Source organism: Gobio gobio, assembly GCF_949357685.1.
Source record: "Gobio gobio genome assembly, chromosome: 23".
NCBI classification, from domain to species: Eukaryota; Metazoa; Chordata; class Actinopteri; order Cypriniformes; family Gobionidae; genus Gobio; species Gobio gobio.
In genome coordinates, this window is record NC_137119.1 from 26,195,985 (window position 1) to 26,222,988 (window position 27,004).

Consider the following 27,004-nt stretch of genomic DNA (forward strand, 5'->3'; position numbering starts at 1 on the left):
CAAATAAGAACATTGAGGACAGGATGTTTGACCAAATATGGAAAAATTAGTATCTCTGTTCTCGGCATGAGCCAATGATTGTATTATGACCAGTTTCATTAAACTAGGCTAATTTAATCAAAAGTTATTAGCATGTTTGTAAATTTTGTTATAACCTCTGACCACAAGGTGGCACTGCCCCAAAACGTTTTGAGTACCTTCAAAGCATGGTGCGGAAGACATGATTTTTGGACAAACAGTTCAAAAGTTATAAGCAAAAATAGCCATTTTTTGTATCTACGGACCAGTAGGTGGCGCTGCGCCGAAACGCTGCATGTTGCTTCAGGTCATGCTTGTGATGACATATACCAAGATTGGTTTGAATACGATAAAGCGTTGTGGAGATATAGGCTTATGAGTGTTTTTGCAACCGCTACGCAAAATTTGTGTGCGCGTTTATCGAAAACGATTTGACAAATCAACTTGATTTGCAAGATTTTTTGTCAGCATGGTCTGAAGATGATCTGGTTCAATTTTCGTGCAAATCGGACAAACCGTCTAGGACGAGTTCGTAAAAGTAGGTTTTTTGGAAAAATAAAAATGGCGGGGAAATTATCATGACCGAAAATGACATCATAGGTTGCAATTGAATCGGCATGAGCCAATGACTCTATTATGACCAGTTTCAATATACTAGGCTAATTTAATCAAAAGTTATTAGCATTTTTGTCAAGTTTGTTATATCTTTTGACCACAAGGTGGCACTGCCCTAAAACTTTTTGAGTACCTTCAGGGCATAGCAAGGAAGTCACATACCGAGTTTAGTAACAATATACTAATGCATTTGTAAAATATAGCATTTTTTGACAAAATTCAAAATGGCCGACAGCCAAAATGGCCGATATGGTAAAATTGAATATCAGACGACTCGGCATGCCGTCTTGAATGTAACGAGACCACTTTTATGATTTTTGGACAAACAGTTCAGAAGTTATAAGCAAAAATAGCAATTTTTCGTATCTCCGGACCAGTAGGTAGCGCTGCGCCGAAACGCTGTATGTTGCCTTAAGTCATGCTTGTGATGACATGTACCAAGTTTGGTTTGAATACGATAAAGCGTTGCGGAGATATTGCCTTAAGAGTGTTTTTGCAACCGCTACGTAAAATTTGTTTGCGCGTTTATCGCAAATGATTTGACGAATCAACTTGATTTGCAAGATTTTTTGTCAGCATGGTCTGAAGATGATCTGGTTCAATTTTCGTGCAAATCGGATGAACCGTCTAGGACGAGTTCGTAAAAGTAGGTTTTTCGGAAAATTCAAAATGGCGGGAAAATTTTTATGACGGAAAATGACGTCATAGGGTGCAATCGAATCGTCTTGATCCAAGGAATCAGAGGAAAAAAGAATTTTGTTTCTAGCCCTTATGGTTCAAAAGTTATTAGCATAAACATGAGTCAAATTTTGGACTGATGGTGGCGCTAGAGGGATTGAGTTTGAGACTCCAAATTTGCTACGGTGACATTTCAGACTGTCCTCTATTAGTGTGCCAAATTTCACAACTTTTTACCATACGGTTCTATGGGCTGCCATAGACTTCGTGGCGGAAGAAGAAGAAGAAGAAGAAGAAGAAGAAGAAGAAGATGAAATATAGCTGCAAGCAGCAATACCGGGGCCAAGCGCAAAGAAGAAGACAAGACATGCCAAAATGGCTGGCAGTGTCAGATCAACTGGAGCAATGAGCAATTAATCACGTTTTAAGATGATTTTAGGCAAAAGGCTGAAAAATGCATTGTAGTCTAAGAGTGTCAGACCAACTGCAACAATTAACAATTATACAGTTTAAGAAGATTAGGCAAAATGGCTGAAATATCATATATAGAGTCACTGATAATGTAAGTTAATGGTTTATCACTTTTGACCAATAGGTGGCACAGATACGAAATTGATGTGGTGTGGTCAGAATAAGGGAACAATGACACATGCAAAGTTTGATGCCAATATGTCAAAGCATTGCAGAGATACAGCCTCAAGAGTCATTTTGGCATCATGGCTCAACTTCGTCACTGCGGTTTACAAAAACGGTTTCATCTATTGATGCAAAATCCCTAACTTTTTGTTGACATAGTCTGAAGATGATACGATTCGATTTTGGTGGAAATTGGATAAACGGTCTAGGATGAGTTTGAAAAAGTAGGTTCTGATCAAATAAGAACATTGAGGACAGGATGTTTGACCAAATATGGCAAAATTAGTATCTATGTTCTCGGCATGAGCCAATAAATGTATTATGACCAGTTTCATTAAACTAGGCTAATTTAATCAAAAGTTATTAGCATGTTTGTAAATTTTGTTATAACCTCTGACCACAAGGTGGCACTGCCCCAAAACTTTTTGAGTACCTTCAAAGCATGGTGCGGAAGACCCATACCAAGTTTCGTAACGATAGACTAATGCGTTTGTAAAATATAGTATTTTAGCACATAATTCAAAATGGCCGAGAGCCAAAATGGCCGATATGGTAAAATTGAATATCAGACAACTCTGAATACCGTCCTGAATCTAACGAGACAACTTTTATGATTTTTGGACAAACAGTTCAAAAGTTATAAGCAAAAATAGCCATTTTTTGTATCTCCGGACCAGTAGGTGGCGCTGCGCCGAAACGCTGCAAGTTGCCTCAAGTCATGCTTGTGATGACATGTACCAAGTTTGGATTGAACACGATAAAGCGTTGTGGAGATATAGGCTTATGAGTGTTTTTGCAACCGCTACGCAAAATTTGTGTGCGCGTTTTTCGAAAACGATTTGACAAATCAACTTGATTTGCAAGATTTTTTGTCAGCATGGTCTGAAGATGATGTGGTTCAATTTCTGTGCAAATCGGACAAACCGTCTAGGACGAGTTCGCAAAAGTAGGTTTTTTGGAAAATTAAAAATGGCGGGAAATTATCATGACCGAAAATGACATCATAGGTTGCAATTGAATCGGCATGAGCCAATGACTCTATTATGACCAGTTTCAATATACTAGGCTAATTTAATCAAAAGTTATTAGCATTTTTGTCAAGTTTGTTATATCTTTTGACCACAAGGTGGCACTGCCCTAAAACTTTTTGAGTACCTTCAGGGCATAGCATGGAAGTCACATACTGAGTTTAGTAACAATATACTCATGCATTTGTAAAATATAGCATTTTTTGACAAAATTCAAAATGGCTCACAGCCAAAATGGCCGATATGGTAAAATTGAATATCAGACGACTTGGCATGCCGTCCTGAATGTAACGAGACCACTTTTATGATTTTTGGACAAACAGTTCAGAAGTTATAATCAAAAATAGCAATTTTTCGTATCTCCGGACCAGTAGGTGGCGCTGCGCCGAAACGCTGTATGTTGCCTCAAGTCATGCTTGTGATGACATGTACCAAGTTTGGTTTGAATACGATAAAGCGTTGCGGAGATATTGCCTTAAGTGTGTTTTTGCAACCGCTACGTAAAATTTGTTTGCGCGTTTATCGCAAATGATTTGACGAATCAACTTGATTTGCAAGATTTTTTGTCAACATTGTCTGAAGATGATCTGGTTCAATTTTCGTGCAAATCGGATGAACCGTCTAGGACGAGTTCGTAAAAGTAGGTTTTTCGGAAAATTCAAAATGGCGGGAAAATTTTTGTGACGGAAAATGACGTCATAGGGTGCCATCGAATCGTCTTGAGCCAAGGAATCAGAGGAAAAAAGAATTTAGTTTCTAGCCCTTATGGTTCAAAAGTTATTAGCATAAACATGAGTCAAATTTTGGACTGATGGTGGCGCTAGAGGGATTGAGTTTGAGACTCCAAATTTGCTACGGTGACATTTCAGACTGTCCTCTATTAGTGTGCCAAATTTCACAACTTTTTACCATACGGTTCTATGGGCTGCCATAGACTTCGTGGCGGAAGAAGAAGAAGAAGAAGAAGAAGAAGAAGATGAATAATAATAATAAGAACGGGAACGGTTTCAATAGGTGCCTTCGCACCTTCGGTGCTTGGCCCCTAAATATAGCTGCAAGCAGCAATACCGGGGCCAAGCGCAAAGAAGAAGACAAGACATGCCAAAATGGCTGGCAGTGTCAGATCAACTGGAGCAATGAGCAATTAATCACGTTTTAAGATGATTTTAAGCAAAAGGCTGAAAATGCATTGTAGTCTGAGAGTGTCAGACCAACTGCAACAATTAACAATTATACAGTTTAAGAAGATTAGGCAAAATGGCTGAAATATCATATATAGAGTCACTGATAATATAAGTTAATGGTTTATCACTTTTGACCAATAGGTGGCACAGATACGAAATTGATGTGGTGTGGTCAGAATAACGGAACAATGACACATGCAAAGTTTGATGCCAATATGTCAAAGCATTGCAGAGATACAGCCTCAAGAGTAATTTTGGCATAATGGCTCAACTTCGTCGCTGCGGTTTACAAAAACGGTTTCATCTATTGATGCAAAATCCCTAACTTTTTGTTGACACAGTCTGAAGATGATACGATTCGATTTTGGTGGAAATTGTGGTCTAGGATGAGTTTGAAAAAGTAGGTTTTGATCAAATAAGAACATTGAGGACAGGATGTTTGACCAAATATGGAAAAATTTGTATCTCTGTTCTCGGCATGAGCCAATGACTGTATTATGACCAGTTTCATTAAACTAGGCTAATTTAATCAAAAGTTATTAGCATGTTTGTAAATTTTGTTATAACCTCTGACCACAAGGTGGCACTGCCCCAAAACGTTTTGAGTACCTTCAAAGCATGGTGCGGAAGACATGATTTTTGGACAAACAGTTCAAAAGTTATAAGCAAAAATAGCCATTTTTTGTATCTCCGGACCAGTAGGTGGCGCTGCGCCGAAACGCTGCATGTTGCTTCAGGTCATGCTTGTGATGACATATACCAAGATTGGTTTGAATACGATAAAGCGTTGTGGAGATATAGGCTTATGAGTGTTTTTGCAACCGCTACGCAAAATTTGTGTGCGCGTTTATCAAAAACGATTTGACAAATCAACTTGATTTGCAAGATTTTTAGTCAGCATGGTCTGAAGATGATCTGGTTCAATTTCTGTGCAAATCGGACAAACCGTCTAGGACGAGTTCGCAAAAGTAGGTTTTTTGGAAAATTAAAAATGGCGGGGAAATTATCATGACCGAAAATGACATCATAGGTTGCAATTGAATCGGCATGAGCCAATGACTCTATTATGACCAGTTTCAATATACTAGGCTAATTTAATCAAAAGTTATTAGCATTTTTGTCAAGTTTGTTATATCTTTTGACCACAAGGTGGCACTGCCCTAAAACTTTTTGAGTACCTTCAAGGCATAGCAAGGAAGTCACATACCGAGTTTAGTAACAATACACTAATGCATTTGTAAAATATAGCATTTTTTGACAAAATTCAAAATGGCCGACAGCCAAAATGGCCGATATGGTAAAATTGAATATCAGACGACTCGGCATGCCGTCCTGAATGTAACGAGACCACTTTTATGATTTTTGGACAAACAGTTCAGAAGTTATAAGCAAAAATAGCAATTTTTCGTATCTCCGGACCAGTAGGTGGCGCTGCGCCGAAACGCTGTATGTTGCCTCAAGTCATGCTTGTGATGACATGTACCATGTTTGGTTTGAATACGATAAAGCGTTGCGGAGATATTGCCTTAAGTGTGTTTTTGCAACCGCTACGTAAAATTTGTTTGCGCGTTTATCGCAAATGATTTGACGAATCAACTTGATTTGCAAGATTTTTTGTCAACATTGTCTGAAGATGATCTGGTTCAATTTTCGTGCAAATCGGATGAACCGTCTAGGACGAGTTCGTAAAAGTAGGTTTTTCGGAAAATTCAAAATGGCGGGAAAATTTTTATGACGGAAAATGATGTCATAGGGTGCCATCGAATCGACTTGAGCCAAGGAATCAGAGGAAAAAAGAATTTTGTTTCTAGCCCTTATGGTTCAAAAGTTATTAGCATAAACATGAGTCAAATTTTGGACTGATGGTGGCGCTAGAGGGATTGAGTTTGAGACTCCAAATTTGCTACGGTGACATTTCAGACTGTCCTCTATTAGTGTGCCAAATTTCACAACTTTTTACCATACGGTTCTATGGGCTGCCATAGACTTCGTGGCGGAAGAAGAAGAAGAAGAAGAAGAAGAAGAAGAAGAAGAAGATGAATAATAATAATAAGAACGGGAACGGTTTCAATAGGTGCCTTCGCACCTTCGGTGCTTGGCCCCTAATAATAATAATAAGAACGGGAACGGTTTCAATAGGTGCCTTCGCACCTTCGGTGCTTGGCCCCTAATAACAAGCAGCAATACCGGGGCCAAGCGCAAAGAAGAAGACAAGACATGCCAAAATGGCTGGCAGTGTCAGATCAACTGGAGCAATGAGCAATTAATCACGTTTTAAGATGATTTTAAGCAAAAGGCTGAAAATGCATTGTAGTCTGAGAGTGTCAGACCAGCTGCAACAATTAACAATTATACAGTTTAAGAAGATTAGGCAAAATGGCTGAAATATCATATATTGAGTCACTGATAATGTAAGTTAATGGTTTATCACTTTTGACCAATAGGTGGCACAGATACGAAATTGATGTGGTGTGGTCAGAATAAGGGAACAATGACACATGCAAAGTTTGATGCCAATATGTCAAAGCATTGCAGAGATACAGCCTCAAGAGTAATTTTGGCATAATGGCTCAACTTCGTCGCTGCGGTTTACAAAAACGGTTTCATCTATTGATGCAAAATCCCTAACTTTTTGTTGACACAGTCTGAAGATGATACGATTCGATTTTGGTGGAAATTGGACAAACGGTCTAGGATGAGTTTGAAAAAGTAGTTTTTGATCAAATAAGAACATTGAGGACAGGATGTTTGACCAAATATGGAAAAATTAGTATCTCTGTTCTCGGCATGAGCCAATGATTGTATTATGACCAGTTTCATTAAACTAGGCTAATTTAATCAAAAGTTATTAGCATGTTTGTAAATTTTGTTATAACCTCTGACCACAAGGTGGCACTGCCCCAAAACGTTTTGAGTACCTTCAAAGCATGGTGCGGAAGACATGATTTTTGGACAAACAGTTCAAAAGTTATTAGCAAAAATAGCCATTTTTTGTATCTCCGGACCAGTAGGTGGCGCTGCGCCGAAACGCTGCATGTTGCTTCAGGTCATGCTTGTGATGACATATACCAAGATTGGTTTGAATACGATAAAGCGTTGTGGAGATATAGGCTTATGAGTGTTTTTGCAACCGCTACGCAAAATTTGTGTGCGCGTTTATCGAAAACGATTTGACAAATCAACTTGATTTGCAAGATTTTTTGTCAGCATGGTCTGAAGATGATCTGGTTCAATTTTCGTGCAAATCGGACAAACCATCTAGGACGAGTTCGTAAAAGTAGGTTTTTTGGAAAAATAAAAATGGCGGGGAAATTATCATGACCGAAAATGACATCATAGGTTGCAATTGAATCGGCATGAGCCAATGACTCTATTATGACCAGTTTCAATATACTAGGCTAATTTAATCAAAAGTTATTCGCATTTTTGTCAAGTTTGTTATATCTTTTGACCACAAGGTGGCACTGCCCTAAAACTTTTTGAGTACCTTCAGGGCATAGCAAGGAAGTCACATACCGAGTTTAGTAACAATATACTAATGCATTTGTAAAATATAGCATTTTTTGACAAAATTCAAAATGGCCGACAGCCAAAATGGCCGATATGGTAAAATTGAATATCAGACGACTCGGCATGCCGTCCTGAATGTAACGAGACCACTTTTATGATTTTTGGACAAACAGTTCAGAAGTTATAAGCAAAAATAGCAATTTTTCGTATCTCCGGACCAGTAGGTGGCGCTGCGCCGAAACGCTGTATGTTGCCTCAAGTCATGCTTGTGATGATATGTACCAAGTTTGGTTTGAATACGATAAAGCGTTGCGGAGATATTGTCTTAAGAGTGTTTTTGCAACCGCTACGTAAAATTTGTTTGCGCGTTTATCGCAAATGATTTGACGAATCAACTTGATTTGCAAGATTTTTTGTCAGCATGGTCTGAAGATGATCTGGTTCAATTTTCGTGCAAATCGGATGAACCGTCTAGGACGAGTTTGTAAAAGTAGGTTTTTCGGAAAATTCAAAATGGCGGGAAAATTTTTATGACGGAAAGTGACGTCATATGGTGCAATCGAATCGTCTTGAGCCAAGGAATCAGAGGAAAAAAGAATTTTGTTTCTAGCCCTTATGGTTCAAAAGTTATTAGCATAAACATGAGTCAAATTTTGGACTGATGGTGGCGCTAGAGGGATTGAGTTTGAGACTCCAAATTTGCTACGGTGACATTTCAGACTGTCCTCTATTAGTGTGCCAAATTTCACAACTTTTTACCATACGGTTCTATGGGCTGCCATAGACTTCGTGGCGGAAGAAGAAGAAGAAGAAGAAGAAGAAGAAGATGAATAATAATAATAAGAACGGGAACGGTTTCAATAGGTGCCTTCGCACCTTCGGTGCTTGGCCCCTAATAATAAATATAGCTGCAAGCAGCAATACCGGGGCCAAGCGCAAAGAAGAAGACAAGACATGCCAAAATGGCTGGCAGTGTCAGATCAACTGGAGCAATGAGCAATTAATCACGTTTTAAGATGATTTTAGGCAAAAGGCTGAAAAATGCATTGTAGTCTGAGAGTGTCAGACCAACTGCAACAATGAACAATTATACAGTTTAAGAAGATTAGGCAAAATGGCTGAAATATCATATACAGAGTCACTGATAATATAAGTTAATGGTTTATCATTTTTGACCAATAGGTGGCACAGTTACGAAATTGATGTGGTGTGGTCAGAATAAGGGAACAATGACACATGCAAAGGTTGATGCCAATATGTCAAAGCATTGCAGAGATACAGCCTCAAGAGTCATTTTGGCATCATGGCTCAACTTCGTCGCTGCGGTTTACAAAAACGGTTTCATCTATTGATGCAAAATCCCTAACTTTTTGTTGACACAGTCTGAAGATGATACAATTCGATTTTGGTGGAAATTGGACAAACGGTCTAGGATGAGTTTGAAAAAGTAGGTTTTGATCAAATAAGAACATTGAGGACAAGATGTTTGACCAAATATGGCAAAATTAGTATCTATATTCTCGGCATGAGCCAATAAATGTATTATGACCAGTTTCAATAAACTAGGCTAATTTAATCAAACGTTATTATTATTTTTGTAAATTTTGTTATAACCTCTGACCACAAGGTGGCACTGCCCCAAAACGTTTTGAGTACCTTCAAAGCATGGTGCGGAAGACATGATTTTTGGACAAACAGTTCAAAAGTTATAAGCAAAAATAGCCATTTTTTGTATCTCCGGACCAGTAGGTGGCGCTGCGCCGAAACGCTGCATGTTGCTTCAGGTCATGCTTGTGATGACATATACCAAGATTGGTTTGAATACGATAAAGCGTTGTGGAGATATAGGCTTATGAGTGTTTTTGCAACCGCTACGCAAAATTTGTGTGCGCGTTTATCGAAAACGATTTGACAAATCAACTTGATTTGCAAGATTTTTTGTCAACATGGTCTGAAGATGATATGGTTCAATTTCTGTGCAAATCGGACAAACCGTCTAGGACGAGTTCGCAAAAGTAGGTTTTTTGGAAAATTAAAAATGGCGGGGAAATTATCATGACCGAAAATGACATCATAGGTTGCAATTGAATCGGCATGAGCCAATGACTCTATTATGACCAGTTTCAATATACTAGGCTAATTTAATCAAAAGTTATTAGCATTTTTGTCAAGTTTGTTATATCTTTTGACCACAAGGGGGCACTGCCCTAAAACTTTTTGAGTACCTTCAGGGCATAGCATGGAAGTCACATACCGAGTTTAGTAACAATATACTAATGCATTTGTAAAAGATAGCATTTTTTGACAAAATTCAAAATGGCCGACAGCCAAAATGGCCGATATGGTAAAATTGAATATCAGACGACTCGGCATGCCGTCCTGAATGTAACGAGACCACTTTTATGATTTTTGGACAAACAGTTCAGAAGTTATAAGCAAAAATAGCAATTTTTCGTATCTCCGGACCAGTAGGTGGCGCTGCGCCGAAACGCTGTATGTTGCCTCAAGTTATGCTTGTGATGACATGTACCAAGTTTGGTTTCAATACGATAAAGCGTTGCGGAGATATTGCCTTAAGTGTGTTTTTGCAACCGCTACGTAAAATTTGTTTGCGAGTTTATCGCAAATGATTTGACGAATCAACTTGATTTGCAAGATTTTTTGTCAGCATGGTCTGAAGATGATCTGGTTCAATTTTCGTGCAAATCGGATGAACCGTCTAGGACGAGTTCGTAAAAGTAGGTTTTTCGGAAAATTCAAAATGGCGGGAAAATTTTTATGACGGAAAATGACGTCATAGGGTGCAATCGAATCGTCTTGAGCCAAGGAATCAGAGGAAAAAATAATTTTGTTTCTAGCCCTTATGGTTCAAAAGTTATTAGCATAAACATGAGTCAAATTTTGGACTGATGGTGGCGCTAGAGGGATTGAGTTTGAGACTCCAAATTTGCTACGGTGACATTTCACACTGTCCTCTATTAGTGTGCCAAATTTCACAACTTTTTACCATACGGTTCTATGGGCTGCCATAGACTTCGTGGCGGAAGAAGAAGAAGAAGAAGAAGAAGAAGAAGAAGAAGAAGAAGATGAACAAGCGCAAAGAAGAAGACAAGACATGCCAAAATGGTTGGCAGTGTCAGATCAACTGGAGCAATGAGCAATTAATCACGTTTTAAGATGATTTGAAGCAAAAGGCTGAAAATGCATTGTCTGAGAGTGTCAGACCAACTGCAACTATGAACAATTATACAGTTTAAGAAGATTAGGCAAAATGGCTAAAATATCATATATAGAGTCACTGATAATATAAGTTAATGGTTTATCACTTTTGACCAATAGGTGGCACAGTTACGAAATTGATGTGGTGTGGTCAGAATAAGGGAACAATGACACATGCAAAGTTTGATGCCAATCTGTCAAAGCATTGCAGAGATACAGCCTCAAGAGTCATTTTGGCATCATGCCTCAACTTCGTCTTTGCGGGTTACAAAAAACGGTTTCATCTATTGATGCAAAATCCATAACTTTTTGTTGACACAGTCTGAAGATGATACGATTCGATTTTGGTGGAAATTGGACAAATGGTCTAGGATCAGTTTGAAAAAGTAGGTTTTAATCAAATAAGAACATTGAGGACAGGATGTTTGACCAAATATGGCAAAATTAGTATCTATGTTCTCGGCATGAGCCAATAAATGTATTATGACCAGTTTCATTAAACTAGGCTAATTTAATCAAAAGTTATTAGCCTTTTTTGTCAATGTTGTTATAACCTTTGACCACAAGGTGGCACTGCCCCAAAACTTTTTGAGTACCTTCAAAGCATGGTGCAGAAGACACTTACCAAGTTTCGTAAAGATAGACTAATGCATTTGTAAAATATAGCATTTTAGCACATAATTCAAAATGGCCGAAAGCCAAAATGGCCGATATGGTAAAATTGAATATCAGACGACTCGGCATGCCATCCTGAATCTAACGAGGCAACTTTTATGATTTTTGGACAAACGGTTCAAAAGTTATACGCAAAAATAGCCATTCTTTGTATCTCCGGACCAGTAGGTGGCACTGTGCTGAAACGCTGCATGTTGCCTCAGGTCATGCTTGTGATGACATGTACCAAGATTGGTTTGAATACGATAAAGCGTTGCGGAGATATTGCCTTATGAGTGTTTTTGCAACCGCTATGCAAAATTTGTGTGCGCGTTTATCAAAAACGATTTGACAAATCAACTTGATTTGCAAGATTTTTTGTCAGCATCGTCTGAAGATGATCTGGTTCAATTTTCTTGCAAATCGGACAAACCGTCTAGGACGAGTTGGTAAAAGTAGGTTTTTTGGAAAATTAAAAATGGCGGGGAAATTATCATGACCGAAAATGACATCATAGGGTGCAATTGAATCGGCATGAGCCAATGAATGTATTATGACCAGTTTCATTAAACTAAGCTAATTTAATCAAAAGTTATTAGCCTTTTTATAAATTTTGTTATAACCTTTGACCACAAGGTGGCACTGCCCCAAAACTTTTTGAGTACCTTCAAAGCATGGTGCGGAAGACACATACCAAGTTTCGAAACGATAGACTAATGAGTTTGTAAAATATAGCATTTTAGCACATAATTCAAAATGGCCGACAGCCAAAATTGGCGATATGGTAAAATTGAATATCAGACGACTCGGCATGCTGTCCTGAATCTAATGAGACCACTTTTATGATTTTTGGACAAACAGTTCAGAAGTTATAAGCAAAAATAGCAATTTTTCGTATATCCGGATCAGTAGGTGGCGCTGCGCCGAAACGCTGTATGTTGCCTCAAGTCATGCTTGTGATGACATGTACCAAGTTTGGTTTGAATACGATAAAGCGTTGCGGAGATATTGCCTTAAGTGTGTTTTTGCAACCGCTATGTAAAATTTGTGTGCGCGTTTATCGAAAACGATTTGACAAATCAACTTGATTTGCAAGATTTTTTGTCAGCATGGTCTGAAGATGATCTGGTTCAATTTTCGTGCAAATCGGACAAACCGTCTAGGACGAGTTCGTAAAAGTAGGTTTTTTGGAAAATTAAAAATGGCGGGGAAATTATCATGACCGAAAATGACATCATAGGTTGCAATTGAATCGGCATGAGCCAATGACTCTATTATGACCAGTTTCAATATACTAGGCTAATTTAATCAAAAGTTATTAGCATTTTTGTCAAGTTTGTTATATCTTTTGACCACAAGGTGGCACTGCCCTAAAACTTTTTGAGTACCTTCAGGGCATTGCAAGGAAGTCACATACCGAGTTTAGTAACAATATACTAATGCATTTGTAAAATATAGCATTTTTTGACAAAATTCAAAATGGCCGACAGCCAAAATGGCCGATATGGTAAAATTGAATATCAGACGACTCGGCATGCCGTCCTGAATGTAACGAGACCACTTTTATGATTTTTGGACAAACAGTTCAGAAGTTATAAGCAAAAATAGCAATTTTTCGTATCTCCGGACCAGTAGGTGGCGCTGCGCCGAAACGCTGTATGTTGCCTCAAGTCATGCTTGTGATGACATGTACCAAGTTTGGTTTGAATACGATAAAGCGTTGCAGAGATATTGCCTTAAGAGTGTTTTTGCAACCGCTACGTAAAATTTGTTTGCGCGTTTATCACAAATGATTTGACAAATCAACTTGATTTGCAAGATTTTTTGTCAGCATGGTCTGAAGATGATCTGGTTCAATTTTCGTGCAAATCGGATGAACCGTCTAGGACGAGTTCGTAAAAGTAGGTTTTTCGGAAAATTAAAAATGGCGGGAAAATTTTTATGACGGAAAATGACGTCATAGGGTGCAATGGAATCGTCTTGAGCCATGGAATCAGAGGAAAAAATAATTTTGTTTCTAGCCCTTATGGTTAAAAAGTTCTTAGCATAAACATGAGTCAAATTTTGGACTGATGGTGGCGCTAGAGGGATTGAGTTTGAGACTCCAAATTTGCTACGGTGACATTTTAGACTGTCCTCTATTAGTGTGCCAAATTTCACAACTTTTTACCATACGGTTCTATGGGCTGCCATAGACTTCGTGGCGGAAGAAGAAGAAGAAGAAGATGAATAATAACAATAAGAACGGGAACGGTTTCAATAGGTGCCTTCGCACCTTCGGTGCTTGGCCCCTAATAAATATAGCTGCAAGCAGCAATACCGGGGCCAAGCGCAAAGAAGAAGACAAGACATGCCAAAATGGCTGGCAGTGTCAGATCAACTCCAGCAATGAGAAATTAATCACGTTTTAAGATGATTTTAGGCAAAAGGCTGAAAATGCATTGTAGTCTGAGAGTGTCAGACCAACTGCAGCAATTAACAATTATACAGTTTAAGAAGATTAGGCAAAATGGCTGAAATATCATATATTGAGTCACTGATAATGTAAGTTAATGGTTTATCACTTTTGACCAATAGGTGGCACAGATACGAAATGTATGTGGTGTGGTCAGAATAAGGGAACAATGACACATGCAAAGTTTGATGCCAATATGTCAAAGCATTGCAGAGATACAGCCTCAAGAGTCATTTTGGCATCATGGCTCAACTTCGTCACTGCGGTTTACAAAAACTATTTAAAAAAACTATAAAAACTATGCGGTTTCATCTATTGATGCAAAATTCCTAACTTTTTGTTGACACAGTCTGAAGATGATACGATTCGATTTTGGTGGAAATTGGACAAACAGTCTAAGATGAGTTTGAAAAAGTAGGTTTTGATCAAATAAGAACATTGAGGACAGGATGTTTGACCAAATATGGCAAAATTAGTATCTATGTTCTCGGCATGAGCCAATGACTGTATTATGACCAGTTTCATTAAACTAGGCTAATTTAATCAAAAGTTATTAGCATGTTTGTAAATTTTGTTATAACCTCTGACCACAAGGTGGCACTGCCCCAAAACTTTTTGAGTACCTTCAAAGCATGGTGCGGAAGACATGAATTTTGGACAAACAGTTCAAAAGTTATAAGCAAAAATAGCCATTTTTTTTTATCTCCGGACCAGTAGGTGGTGCTGCGCCGAAACGCTGCATGTTGCCTCAGGTCATGCTTGTGATGACATATACCAAGATTGGTTTGAATACGATAAAGCGTTGTGGAGATATAGGCTTATGAGTGTTTTTGCAACCGCTACGCAAAATTTGTGTGCGCGTTTATCCAAAACGATTTGACAAATCAACTTGATTTGCAAGATTTTTTGTCAGCATGGTCTGAAGATGATCTGGTTCAATTTTCGTGCAAATCGGACAAACCGTCTAGGACGAGTTCGCAAAAGTAGGTTTTTTGGAAAATTAAATATGGCGGGAAAATTGTCATGACCGAAAATGACGTCATAGGGTGCAATTGAATCGGCATGAGCCAATGAATGTATTATGACCAGTTTCATTATACTAAGCTAATTAAATCAAAAGTTATTCGCATTTTTGTCAAGTTTGTTATAACTTTTGACCACAAGGTGGCACTGCCCCAAAACTTTTTGAGTACCTTCAGGGCATGGAGTGGAAGTCACATACCGAGTTTAGTAACAATACACTAATGCATTTGTAAAATATAGCATTTTAGCACATAATTCAAAATGGCCGACAGCCAAAATGGCTGATATGGTAAAATTGAATATCAGATGACTCGGCATGCCGTCCTGAATGTAACGAGACCACTTTTATGATTTTTGGACAAACGGTTCAAAAGTTATAAGCAAAAACAGCCATTTTTTGTATCTCCGGACCAGTAGGTGGCGCTGCGCCGAAACACTGCATGTCGCCTCAAGTCATGCTTGTGATGACATGTACCAAGTTTGGTTTGAATACGATAAAGCGTTGCGGAGATATTGCCTTAAGAGTGCTTTTGCAACCGCTACGTAAAATTTGTTTGCGTGTTTATCGCAAATGATTTGACGAATCAACTTGATTTGCAAGATTTTTTGTCAGCATGGTCTGAAGATTATCTGGTTCAATTTTCGTGCAAATCGGATGAACCGTCTAGGACGAGTTCGCAAAAGTAGGTTTTTCGGTTAATTAAAAATGGCGGGAAAATCATTATGACGGAAAATGACGTCATAGGGTGCAATCGAATTGTCTTCAGCCAAGGAATCAGAGGAAAAAAGAATTTCGTTTCTAGCCCTTATGGTTCAAAAGTTATTAGCATAAACATGAGTCTAATTTTGGACTGATGGTGGCGCTAGAGGGATTGAGTTAGAGACTCAAAATTTGCTATGGTGACATTTCAGACTGTCCTCTATTAGTGTGCCAAATTTCACAACTTTTTACCAAACGGTTCTATGGGCTGCCATAGACTTCGTGGCGGAAGAAGAAGAAGAAGAAGAAGAAGAAGAAGAAGATGAAATATAGCTGCAAGCAGCAATACCGGGGCCAAGCGCAAAGAAGAAGACAAGACATGCCAAAATGGCTGGCAGTGTCAGATCAACTGGAGCAATGAGCAATTAATCACGTTTTAAGATGATTTTAAGCAAAAGGCTGAAAATGCATTGTAGTCTGAGAGTGTCAGACCAACTGCAACAATGAACAATTATACAGTTTAAGAAGATTAGGCAAAATGGCTGAAATATCATATATTGAGTCACTGATAATGTAAGTTAATGGTTTATCACTTTTGACCAATAGGTGGCACAGATACGAAATTGATGTGGTGTGGTCAGAATAAGGGAACAATGACACATGCAAAGTTTGATGCCAATATGTCAAAGCATTGCAGAGATACAGCCTCAAGAGTAATTTTGGCATAATGGCTCAACTTCGTCACTGCGGTTTACAAAAACGGTTTCATCTATTGATGCAAAATCCCTAACTTTTTGTTGACACAGTCTGAAGATGATACGATTCGATTTTGGTGGAAATTGGACAAACGGTCTAGGATGAGTTTGAAAAAGTAGGTTTTGATCAAATAAGAACATTGAGGACAGGATGTTTGACCAAATATGGAAAAATTAGTATCTCTGTTCTCGGCATGAGCCAATGACTGTATTATGACCAGTTTCATTAAACTAGGCTAATTTAATCAAAAGTTATTAGCATGTTTGTAAATTTTGTTATAACCTCTGACCACAAGGTGGCACTGCCCCAAAACGTTTTGAGTACCTTCAAAGCATGGTGCGGAAGACATGATTTTTGGACAAACAGTTCAAAAGTTATAAGCAAAAATAGCCATTTTTTGTATCTCCGGACCAGTAGGTGGCGCTGCGCCGAAACGCTGCATGTTGCTTCAGGTCATGCTTGTGATGACATATACCAAGATTGGTTTGAATACGATAAAGCGTTGTGGAGATATAGGCTTATGAGTGTTTTTGCAACCGCTACGCAAAATTTGTGTGCGCGTTTATCGAAAACGATTTGACAAATGAACTTGATTTGCAAGATTTTTTGTCAGCATGGTCTGAAGATGATCTGGTTTAATTTTCGTGCAAATCGGACAAACCGTCTAGGACGAGTTCGTAAAAGTAGGTTTTTTGGAAAATTAAAAATGGCGGGGAAATTATCATGACCGAAAATGACATCATAGGTTGCAATTGAATCGGCATGAGCCAATGACTCTATTATGACCAGTTTCAATATACTAGGCTAATTTAATCAAAAGTTATTAGCATTTTTGTCAAGTTTGTTATATCTTTTGACCACAAGGTGGCACTGCCCTAAAACTTTTTGAGTACCTTCAGGGCATGGCATGGAAGTCACATACCGAGTTTAGTAACAATACACTAATGCATTTGTAAAATATAGCATTTTTTGACAAAATTCAAAATGGCCGACAAGCAAAATGGCCGATATGGTAAAATTGAATATCAGACGACTCGGCATGCCGTCCTGAATGTAACGAGACCACTTTTATGATTTTTGGACAAACAGTTCAGAAGTTATAAGCAAAAATTGCAATTTTTCGGATCTCCGGACCAGTAGGTGGCGCTGCGCCGAAACGCTGTATGTTGCCTCAAGTCATGCTTGTGATGACATGTACCATGTTTGGTTTGAATACGATAAAGCGTTGCGGAGATATTGCCTTAAGTGTGTTTTTGCAACCGCTACATAAAATTTGTTTGCGCGTTTATCGCAAATGATTTGACGAATCAACTTGATTTGCAAGATTTTTTGTCAACATTGTCTGAAGATGATCTGGTTCAATTTTCGTGCAAATCGGATGAACCGTCTAGGACGAGTTCGTAAAAGTAGGTTTTTCGGAAAATTCAAAATGGCGGGAAAATTTTTATGACGGAAAATGATGTCATAGGGTGCCATCGAATCGACTTGAGCCAAGGAATCAGAGGAAAAAAGAATTTTGTTTCTAGCCCTTATGGTTCAAAAGTTATTAGCATAAACATGAGTCAAATTTTGGACTGATGGTGGCGCTAGAGGGATTGAGTTTGAGACTCCAAATTTGCTACGGTGACATTTCAGACTGTCCTCTATTAGTGTGCCAAATTTCACAACTTTTTACCATACGGTTCTATGGGCTGCCATAGACTTCGTGGCGGAAGAAGAAGAAGAAGATGAATAAATATAGCTGCAAGCAGCAATACCGGGGCCAAGCGCAAAGAAGAAGACAAGACCTGCCAAAATGGCTGGCAGTGTCAGATCAACTGCAGCAATGAGAAATTAATCACGTTTTAAGATGATTTTAGGCAAAAGGCTGAAAATGCATTGTAGTCTGAGAGTGTCAGACCAACTGCAGCAATGAACAATTATACAGTTTAAGAAGATTAGGCAAAATGGCTGAAATATCATATATAGAGTCACTGATAATATAAGTTAATGGTTTATCACTTTTGACCAATAGGTGGCACAGTTACGAAATGTATGTGGTGTGGTCAGAATAAGAGAACAATGACACATGCAAAGTTTGATGCCAATATGTCAAAGCATTGCAGAGATACAGCCTCAAGAGTCATTTTGGTATCATGGCTCAACTTCGTCACTGCGGTTTACAAAAACGGTTTCATCTATTGATGCAAAATTCCTAACTTTTTGTTGACACAGTCTGAAGATGATACGATTCGATTTTGGTGGAAATTGGACAAACGGTCTAGGATGAGTTTGAAAAAGTAGGTTTTGATCAAATAAGAACATTGAGGACATGATGTTTGACCAAATATGGCAAAATTAGTATCTATGTTCTCGGCATGAGCCAATGACTGTATTATGACCAGTTTCATTAAACTAGGCTAATTTAATCAAAAGTTATTAGCATGTTTGTAAATTTTGTTATAACCTCTGACCACAAGGTGGCACTGCCCCAAAACTTTTTGAGTACCTTCAAAGCATGGTGCGGAAGACATGAATTTTGGACAAACAGTTCATAAGTTATAAGCAAAAATAGCAATTTTTTGTATCTCCGGACCAGTAGGTGGCGCTGCGCCGAAACGCTGCATGTTGCCTCAGGTCATGCTTGTGATGACATGTACCAAGATTGGTTTGAATACGATAAAGCGTTGTGGAGATATAGGCTTATGAGTGTTTTTGCAACCGCTACGCAAAATTTGTGTGCGCGTTTTTCGAAAACGATTTGACAAATCAACTTGATTTGCAAGATTTTTTGTCAGCATGGTCTGAAGATGATATGGTTCAATTTCTGTGCAAATCGGACAAACCGTCTAGGACGAGTTCGCAAAAGTAGGTTTTTTGGAAAATTAAAAATGTCTGGGAAATTATCATGACCGAAAATGACATCATAGGTTGCAATTGAATCGGCATGAGCCAATGACTCTATTATGACCAGTTTCAATATACTAGGCTAATTTAATCAAAAGTTATTAGCATTTTTATCAAGTTTGTTATATCTTTTGACCACAAGGTGGCACTGCCCTAAAACTTTTTGAGTACCTTCAGGGCATAGCATGGAAGTCACATACCGAGTTTAGTAACAATATACTAATGCATTTGTAAAATATAGCATTTTTTGACAAAATTCAAAATGGCCGACAGCCAAAATGGCCGATATGGTAAAATTGAATATCAGACGACTCGGCATGCCGTCCTGAATGTAACGAGGCCACTTTTATGATTTTTGGACAAACAGTTCAGAAGTTATAAGCAAAAATAGCAATTTTTCGTATCTCCGGACCAGTAGGTGGCGCTGCGCCGAAACGCTGTATGTTGCCTCAAGTCATGCTTGTGATGACATGTACCAAGTTTGGTTTGAATACAATAAAGCGTTGCGGAGATATTGCCTTAAGAGTGTTTTTGCAACCGCTACGTAAAATTTGTTTGCGCGTTTATCGCAAATGATTTGACGAATCAACTTGATTTGCAAGATTTTTTGTCAGCATGGTCTGAAGATGATCTGGTTCAATTTTCGTGCAAATCGGATGAACCGTCTAGGACGAGTTCGTAAAAGTAGGTTTTTCGGAAAATTCAAAATGGCGGGAAAATTTTTATGACGGAAAATGACGTCATATGGTGTAATCGAATCGTCTTGAGCAAAGGAATCAGAGGAAAAAAGAATTTTCAAAAGTTATTAGCATAAACATGAGTCACATTTTGGACTGATGGTGGCGCTAGAGGGATTGAGTTTGAGACTCCAAATTTGCTACGGTGACATTTCAGACTGTCCTCTATTAGTGTGCCAAATTTCACAACTTTTTACCATACGGTTCTATGGGCTGCCATAGACTTCGTGGCGGAAGAAGAAGAAGAAGAAGAAGAAGAAGATGAATAATAATAATAAGAACGGGAACGGTTTCAATAGGTGCCTTCGCACCTTCGGTGCTTGGCCCCTAATAATAAGAACGGGAACGGTTTCAATAGGTGCCTTCGCACCTTCGGTGCTTGGCCCCTAATAAGAACGGGAACGGTTTCAATAGGTGCCTTCGCACCTTCGGTGCTTGGCCCCTAATAATAAGAACGGGAACGGTTTCAATAGGTGCCTTCGCACCTTCGGTGCTTGGCCCCTAATCACATTTCTACAGCATAAATGACACAGTTTAAATACAAAGCTTAATGCTAAATCACTGAAGTTACCCTTTAAGTGATGTGTACACGCAGTAAACACGCATGAACCCACAAACTCACCTTCCCCACAAGCTGCACAATCTCAGCCAAGTCCTCCTCTTCCTGCAGGATCTCTTTGGCTTTGGTACGCAGTGGCACAAATTCAGGGAAGTGCTTGTCGTAGTACTCATCCAGAGCTCTTGTGTACTTACTGTAACTAATGAGCCAGTTCACTGAGGGGAAGTGCTTTCTCTGAGCCAGCTTTTTATCCAGACCCCAAAACACCTGAAAGACAGAAACAGAGATAGTATTATCTTTGAGACCTCAAAGATCTGAGACCTAGAAGAGAAAACAGAATAGTTTTTTCCCCCCGTCATAAGCAAGTGTGTTAAAACAGCAATGAGAAGAAAATCTAGAATCTTCACTTACTTGTACAATACCAAGCGTAGCAGAAGTCACAGGATCTGAGAAATCTCCACCAGGGGGAGACACACTGCAATTAAAACAAATGCTTCACTGAGCCAGCATATGATGCACATTAGCAGTAACAACTGTCATATGTTGAAAGATTTATTAAAAATACACAGATCAGGTATAACATTATGACCTAATCCTAATATCCTAATATTGTGTTGGTCCCCCTTTTACTGCCAAAACAGCCCTGACCTGTCAAGGCATGGACTCCACTAGACCCCTAAAGGTGTGCTGTGGTCTCTGGCACCAATATATTAGCAGCAGACCCTTTAAGTCCTGTAAGTTGCGAGGTGGGACCTCCAAGGATCGGACTTGTTTGTTCAGCACATCCCACCAGGGAATACAGTTTCCATGAAAGGGTGTACAAACTCGCTCAAATCCTTACGCTTGCCCATTTTTCCTGCTTCTAACACATCAACTTTGAGGACAAAAAATTTCACTTGCTTCCTAATATATCCCACCCACTAACAGGTGACATGATGAAGAGATGATCAGTGTTATTCACTTCACCTCATAATGTTCTGATCGGTGTATATAATAAACAAAACTTTTCTAATGCAAAAAAGCAAATGGCATCTGAAGAAGAAAAAATATGGAATCAAGTCTGACAGATCTACTTACGCTCCCACAATGCTCACACTACCCTCTCTCTCCGGGTTACCAAGACATTTAACTCGGCCCGCACGCTCATAAAACGAGGCCAGACGTGCTCCGAGATAGGCAGGATAACCGCTATCTGTGAATGAGAGCACACGCAAACACAATTTAGTTTAGAATTTGCAGTTTATTATATTTCCAGTGGTGGCCAAGATGGTCACAGCACACGTACCAGCAGGCATCTCAGCCAGACGACCAGAGATCTCCCTCAGAGCCTCTGCCCATCGAGAGGTGGAGTCCGCCATCATGCTCACATTGTAGCCCATGTCTCTGAAATACTCAGACAGCGTGATTCCTAGATGGAATAAACATCCATAATTGATAACACCGCTAGATTTAAAGTGCACACATTATTTCTATATCAAATGTTCTACAAACCTGTGTAAATAGAAGCTTCTCTGGCAGCCACGGGCATGTTGGATGTGTTGGCAACCAAGCCGGTTCTCTTCATGATGCTCTCCACCTTACCGTCAACCTCCATGGTTAACTACAGGACAAGAGAACTGTCAATCACCCTACTGAACCTTCTATTACAGTTTATGTGCCATTGGTTCCATGATAACTGATGCTACTCACCTCAGGGAAATCTCGGAGTACTTCAGACATTTCATTACCACGCTCTCCACAGCCCACGTAGATGATGACATCACTGTTGGAGTACTTAGACAGGGACTGAGAGATCACAGTTTTACCACATCCGAAAGCACCAGGGATGGCTGTGGTTCCTCCCTGCACACACCTGTCGAATCAAACAGTGAAAACTAATCTTTTGAACTACCAGACATTTACACTATCAAACTTCTACTGTATTTACATTTTTTTATAATCATTTAATCCAATTATTTAACCACTCCCATTACCATTGATTGACATTTATGAAAAAATTAATTGGGTAAATTGGGCTTTAGAAATCCATGATTTGTCCATTATTTGTCATTTGAAAATTGAGTCTATTATTTTGTAAAATCACTTTTGGAATTATGTAAATATTAACATTTATTATTTTATACAACATGACTCACGGAAAAAGGGCGTCCAGTACTCGCTGACCAGTCAGCAGAGGGTGATTTGCAGGAAGCTTCTCAGTGACAGGCCTGACCTGACGCACGGGCCACACCTGCACCATGGTGAACTTCTCTTTCACCCCCTCAAACTCCAACTCCAACACGACATCCTGACAATCAAACACATGCACATTGACTTCCATACCCAAATAATTCACATTTTACTTCACAAATGTAACATGTTACTAGGCTCACCGAGACGTCATAGTTTCCAGGCGGAGCCACATACGAGACAGTTCCTCTGCTTTTTGGCGGTAACATTATTTTGTGTTTAATGAGAGAGTTTTCATACACCATACCATAGATATCACCTCCTGTGATGTGACTGCCCACCTGTAATGGACACAAACATTTGAAATGATTGATCACCTGACACCATGTTGGAGCACTTTTAAAGTGGTCATATCATGCATTTTTGATTATTACTGCAATTATTTTCTTTGAGGTCCACTAATAATGTTAGTAAAGTATATTTGCTTTTCATTTTGCACATCATAATGTTGTGATGGCCCATAATTCAGTACCTTAAAGGGATAGTTCACCCAAAAATTAAAATTAGCCCATGATTTACTCACCCTCAAGCCATCCTAGGTGTATATGTATATACAATCAGAGTTATATTAATACATTATTAATCTGTATGTCATTCAGATTAATAAATATCCTGGCTCTTCCAAGCACAATAATGGCAACAACAAAAAAACGTAACTGGCGCAACGATGGTGTCGGACATGGCATAAGCGTTTTGAACAACAAAAGGCCTTACACTTTTTTCGTAAGTTGAATACAGAAGGTGGTCTGCCAAAAACTAGATATTTTACTTTATAGCACGTTAAATATGGATATTTTTCTTACCGAAACCCATCGATTCACTTCAGAAGGCCTTTATTAAACCCCCGGAACCGTTTGGATTACTTTTATAATGGATGGATGCACTTTTTTGTGCTTCAAATTTTGGGCAGCCATTTACTGCCATTTTAATGCTTGGATTAGCCAGGATATTTATTAATATAACTTTGTTTGTATTCGTCTGAAAGAAGAATGTCATATACACCTAGAATGGCTTGAGGGCGAGTAAATTATGGGATAATTTTCATTTTTGAGTAAACTATCCCTTTAACGCAAAACTAATCATTCACTTACACGCAAGCTCTTGGATGGAGTGAACTCCCATTTCAGATCACGGTTAAGTGCACCGATGTTGACTCCTCTGGGAATGTAGATACTTTGAGTGAGGTCATTGATGTCTTTGAGGGGACGCTGAATACCATCAAAGATTGAACCCATGATTCCTGGTCCTAACTCCACAGAGAGCGGTTTCCCTGTGCGTAGGACAGGGTCACCAACGGACACACCAGCTGATGACAGTTCAGGAAAACTACAAAACTATTTAAAAGATTCTACACACTGCATAACAGCAAGTGTAGACAGTGTGGTAAGAATAGGATACATGTCTCTTCATAGACCTGAATGGTGGCCATGTCACCCTCCAGCCTGATGATCTCTCCCACAAGCTCACAGTGACCCACTCGCACCAGCTCGTACATGGCCGCTCCTGCCATACAGGTGGCCGTCACCACTAAAAAACAATTTGTGAGTCAGTAACAATAAATGGAATCTTCAAAATGACTTATGGACCGTTTAACAAAAGCTGGGTGACATAATAGTTAAAAAAATAAAACACATTAGAATAAACACACAAAAAGCTCTGGTAAATAGTGACACAAAAAAATCTAAATATGTAAGAATTTCTACTAACCAGGTCCAGATACACCATGCACATATCCAAATTCTCCTTCCTGCTCCTCATCTTGGATCTTGGGCAGCTTGGAAAAATCCATTTTAAATGTCTGACACAAAAAAATGGGGAGGGGGAAATACAATATATATAAATACATTTTTTTAATCAGTCATAATAGCGATTAAGTCAAGTCAACCTTAATTTATATAGCGCTTTTTTACAATACAGATTGTTTCAAAGCAGAAGAAGAAGAAGAAAAAAATTATTGTCCAGCTAAAGTAAGTTTTTGGTTGAAAAAACACTAGTTATTTACTTTGGGGCCACTTACACGACACCCTTTTCAACTAAAATAGAAAACTTTTAATGCGTTCTGGCCGTTCATTTGCATGGCAACAGTGTTTGGTGTCTTGAGAACGCAAACTTTGAAATAGGTTTTGAAAGAATACCATTTTCATCTTCGTGTAAACTTCAAAAAACGTGAAATTACAACGTGGATAACTTTATAATTTTTTTTTACATATTTATATCATTATAATTTGCAGTATTTATGTTATCCAGGACGGTGTAAAAATGTGTAAAAGGCCCATTATACAAGCAACATTTACATAGGCATATTTGTGAGACGAAACATGGAACAGCATCACATGACCAAAGGCACATGACAGTGACTGTAAAAAAGAAACCATGAGAGGAAGTGGGGAAAATAGACAGTTGAGCAAATCTGGAAAAATTGTTTAGTTCAAATAAAAAGAATTTCTTCAAAAATTGCCAGGACAAAACACCCCAAATGGTCTGTGAAAACAATGCATTAAACGGACACATTTATTCACAGAGAAAGCCATCTATTCTTGTTATGAAAAGGAACCAGTCGAACTTCCAGGTTTTTGTGAATTTATAATCACATGATGTTCCTATGACATCTGGGATTTTTGGGGACGAAGGATCAATTTAGAATCTGTTCTCTAGATCATTCACAGCATATATGAGCCCTACATTGAGGGTTCAGCTGGAGCCGACTTAAAATATAATAATAATAGTAATAGTGTCAGTACAGAAAATTCCTCAAGGACATATGTGGTCTGCAAACCTAGCATGTTGTTGTTGACAGGAGAGAGAACAGCAAACAGAGGTTGTGTCTCAGTATATAATATGGGCCTCAAATTTCATAGTGCTCAATTACAAAAATCCCTGAAGAGATAAAGATTAAATATTAAAGGATATCACTATTCTATCAATCTTGTAATGTTTGTAGCTTATGTATATTTTGCACTGGAAATCGAGCTGCGAAGAGATGATGCTGCATGATCACATGATCCCGATGCTGCTGATAGAATTTGACCTTTACTGAAAATCTGAGCTATTTTTTTTTCTCCCAAAGCGATACAAAATCGTAATATTCAGAATCTCATGTGTTCGTGAACACCTAAAATCTTTATACAGATAATATTGAAAGTCTCCAGCAATTTGTTTAGCATCCAAGTGGGCTATTCCCAGTGCTGCATGGAAAATAAACATGTAACGTTAACGAGACAGGATGAGCTGCGTGCAGATGCGCAGCGTACAATGATTCGGCGACACAGTGTACACAACCGTACAATAAGCTGTTATATGATCATTATGAAAGAATAAATCAACTACATAGAAAATCTAACAAAATAATTATTATAATCATATTTTCAGCTCGATTAACCTAATAAGTAAGGTATAATGTGGTCTCAGCACAAAAAAACGATATGATAATAATTTCCCCAAAATACCTCAGATAATGAGACGGTCCTACGTCCAGATCCTTTGGCGAGAGATGAGACGTGAGAAACGAGAAAAGTCAGCTGACTTCATTCAGATGCGAGCTGACGTCACAGCCCGTTCTCCCTCTGCTGAGGGAAAGAGTGTTTGCAGCAAATCTCATATCGCCCCCTACTGTGTGCGGCGTTCTCTGGGTCACAAAATATAAAATATATATATATTATATAAATATTTCTAAGGAATTCTTCACTTGGATCCAGCAACCGTAGTAAACAAAGCGGTTTTCCTTAATAATTAATTTCTCTGGCAGATTATCAATGTTTTTGAGGCTAATCAGAAACTAAAACAATAGCCTAGTGTTCAAGCAAAATGTTAAATCTTTTCACAGTGATTTTTTGTGGCAAAAATCTTTACCTGAAACATAGAGCAGAGGTTCTCAACTCTCTCTACTTCTCAATGTCTAATGTTCTGCAGAGTTTTGTTCCAAAACTAATCCTACACAGTATAGATTAGGCTACTTACAAACTATCATCCATTACTGAATACAAATAAGCCTACATGATGAAATGTACAGTTCGTAATGTACAGTATCTATTACATGACACATTTAATATGTGTAATAATATCTGGGGGTTTTTAATAACTTTTCACCTAACTCATTTATCATATTGTTTTGAATAGA

At 38.6% G+C, this 27,004-nt stretch overlaps 1 protein-coding gene across 1 annotated transcript in view; it reads right to left on the reverse strand.

The window, feature by feature from the left end:
- Window positions 1–26,450, reverse strand: part of atp6v1ab (ATPase H+ transporting V1 subunit Ab) — a 30,141-nt gene extending 3,691 nt beyond the window's left edge. The window contains exons 1-12 of the mRNA XM_079806620.1: window positions 26,334–26,450; window positions 24,595–24,685; window positions 24,286–24,414; window positions 23,979–24,193; window positions 23,031–23,168; window positions 22,794–22,945; window positions 22,348–22,510; window positions 22,150–22,258; window positions 21,944–22,066; window positions 21,736–21,850; window positions 21,070–21,133; window positions 20,722–20,925 (exon numbers count right to left, since the gene is read on the reverse strand). Of these exons, the coding sequence (XP_079662746.1) occupies window positions 20,722–20,925; window positions 21,070–21,133; window positions 21,736–21,850; window positions 21,944–22,066; window positions 22,150–22,258; window positions 22,348–22,510; window positions 22,794–22,945; window positions 23,031–23,168; window positions 23,979–24,193; window positions 24,286–24,414; window positions 24,595–24,676 (1,494 nt within the window). The 5' untranslated portion in view covers window positions 24,677–24,685; window positions 26,334–26,450. The remainder of the gene's footprint in view (window positions 1–20,721; window positions 20,926–21,069; window positions 21,134–21,735; window positions 21,851–21,943; window positions 22,067–22,149; window positions 22,259–22,347; window positions 22,511–22,793; window positions 22,946–23,030; window positions 23,169–23,978; window positions 24,194–24,285; window positions 24,415–24,594; window positions 24,686–26,333) is intronic.
- Window positions 26,451–27,004: the final 554 nt, after the last annotated feature.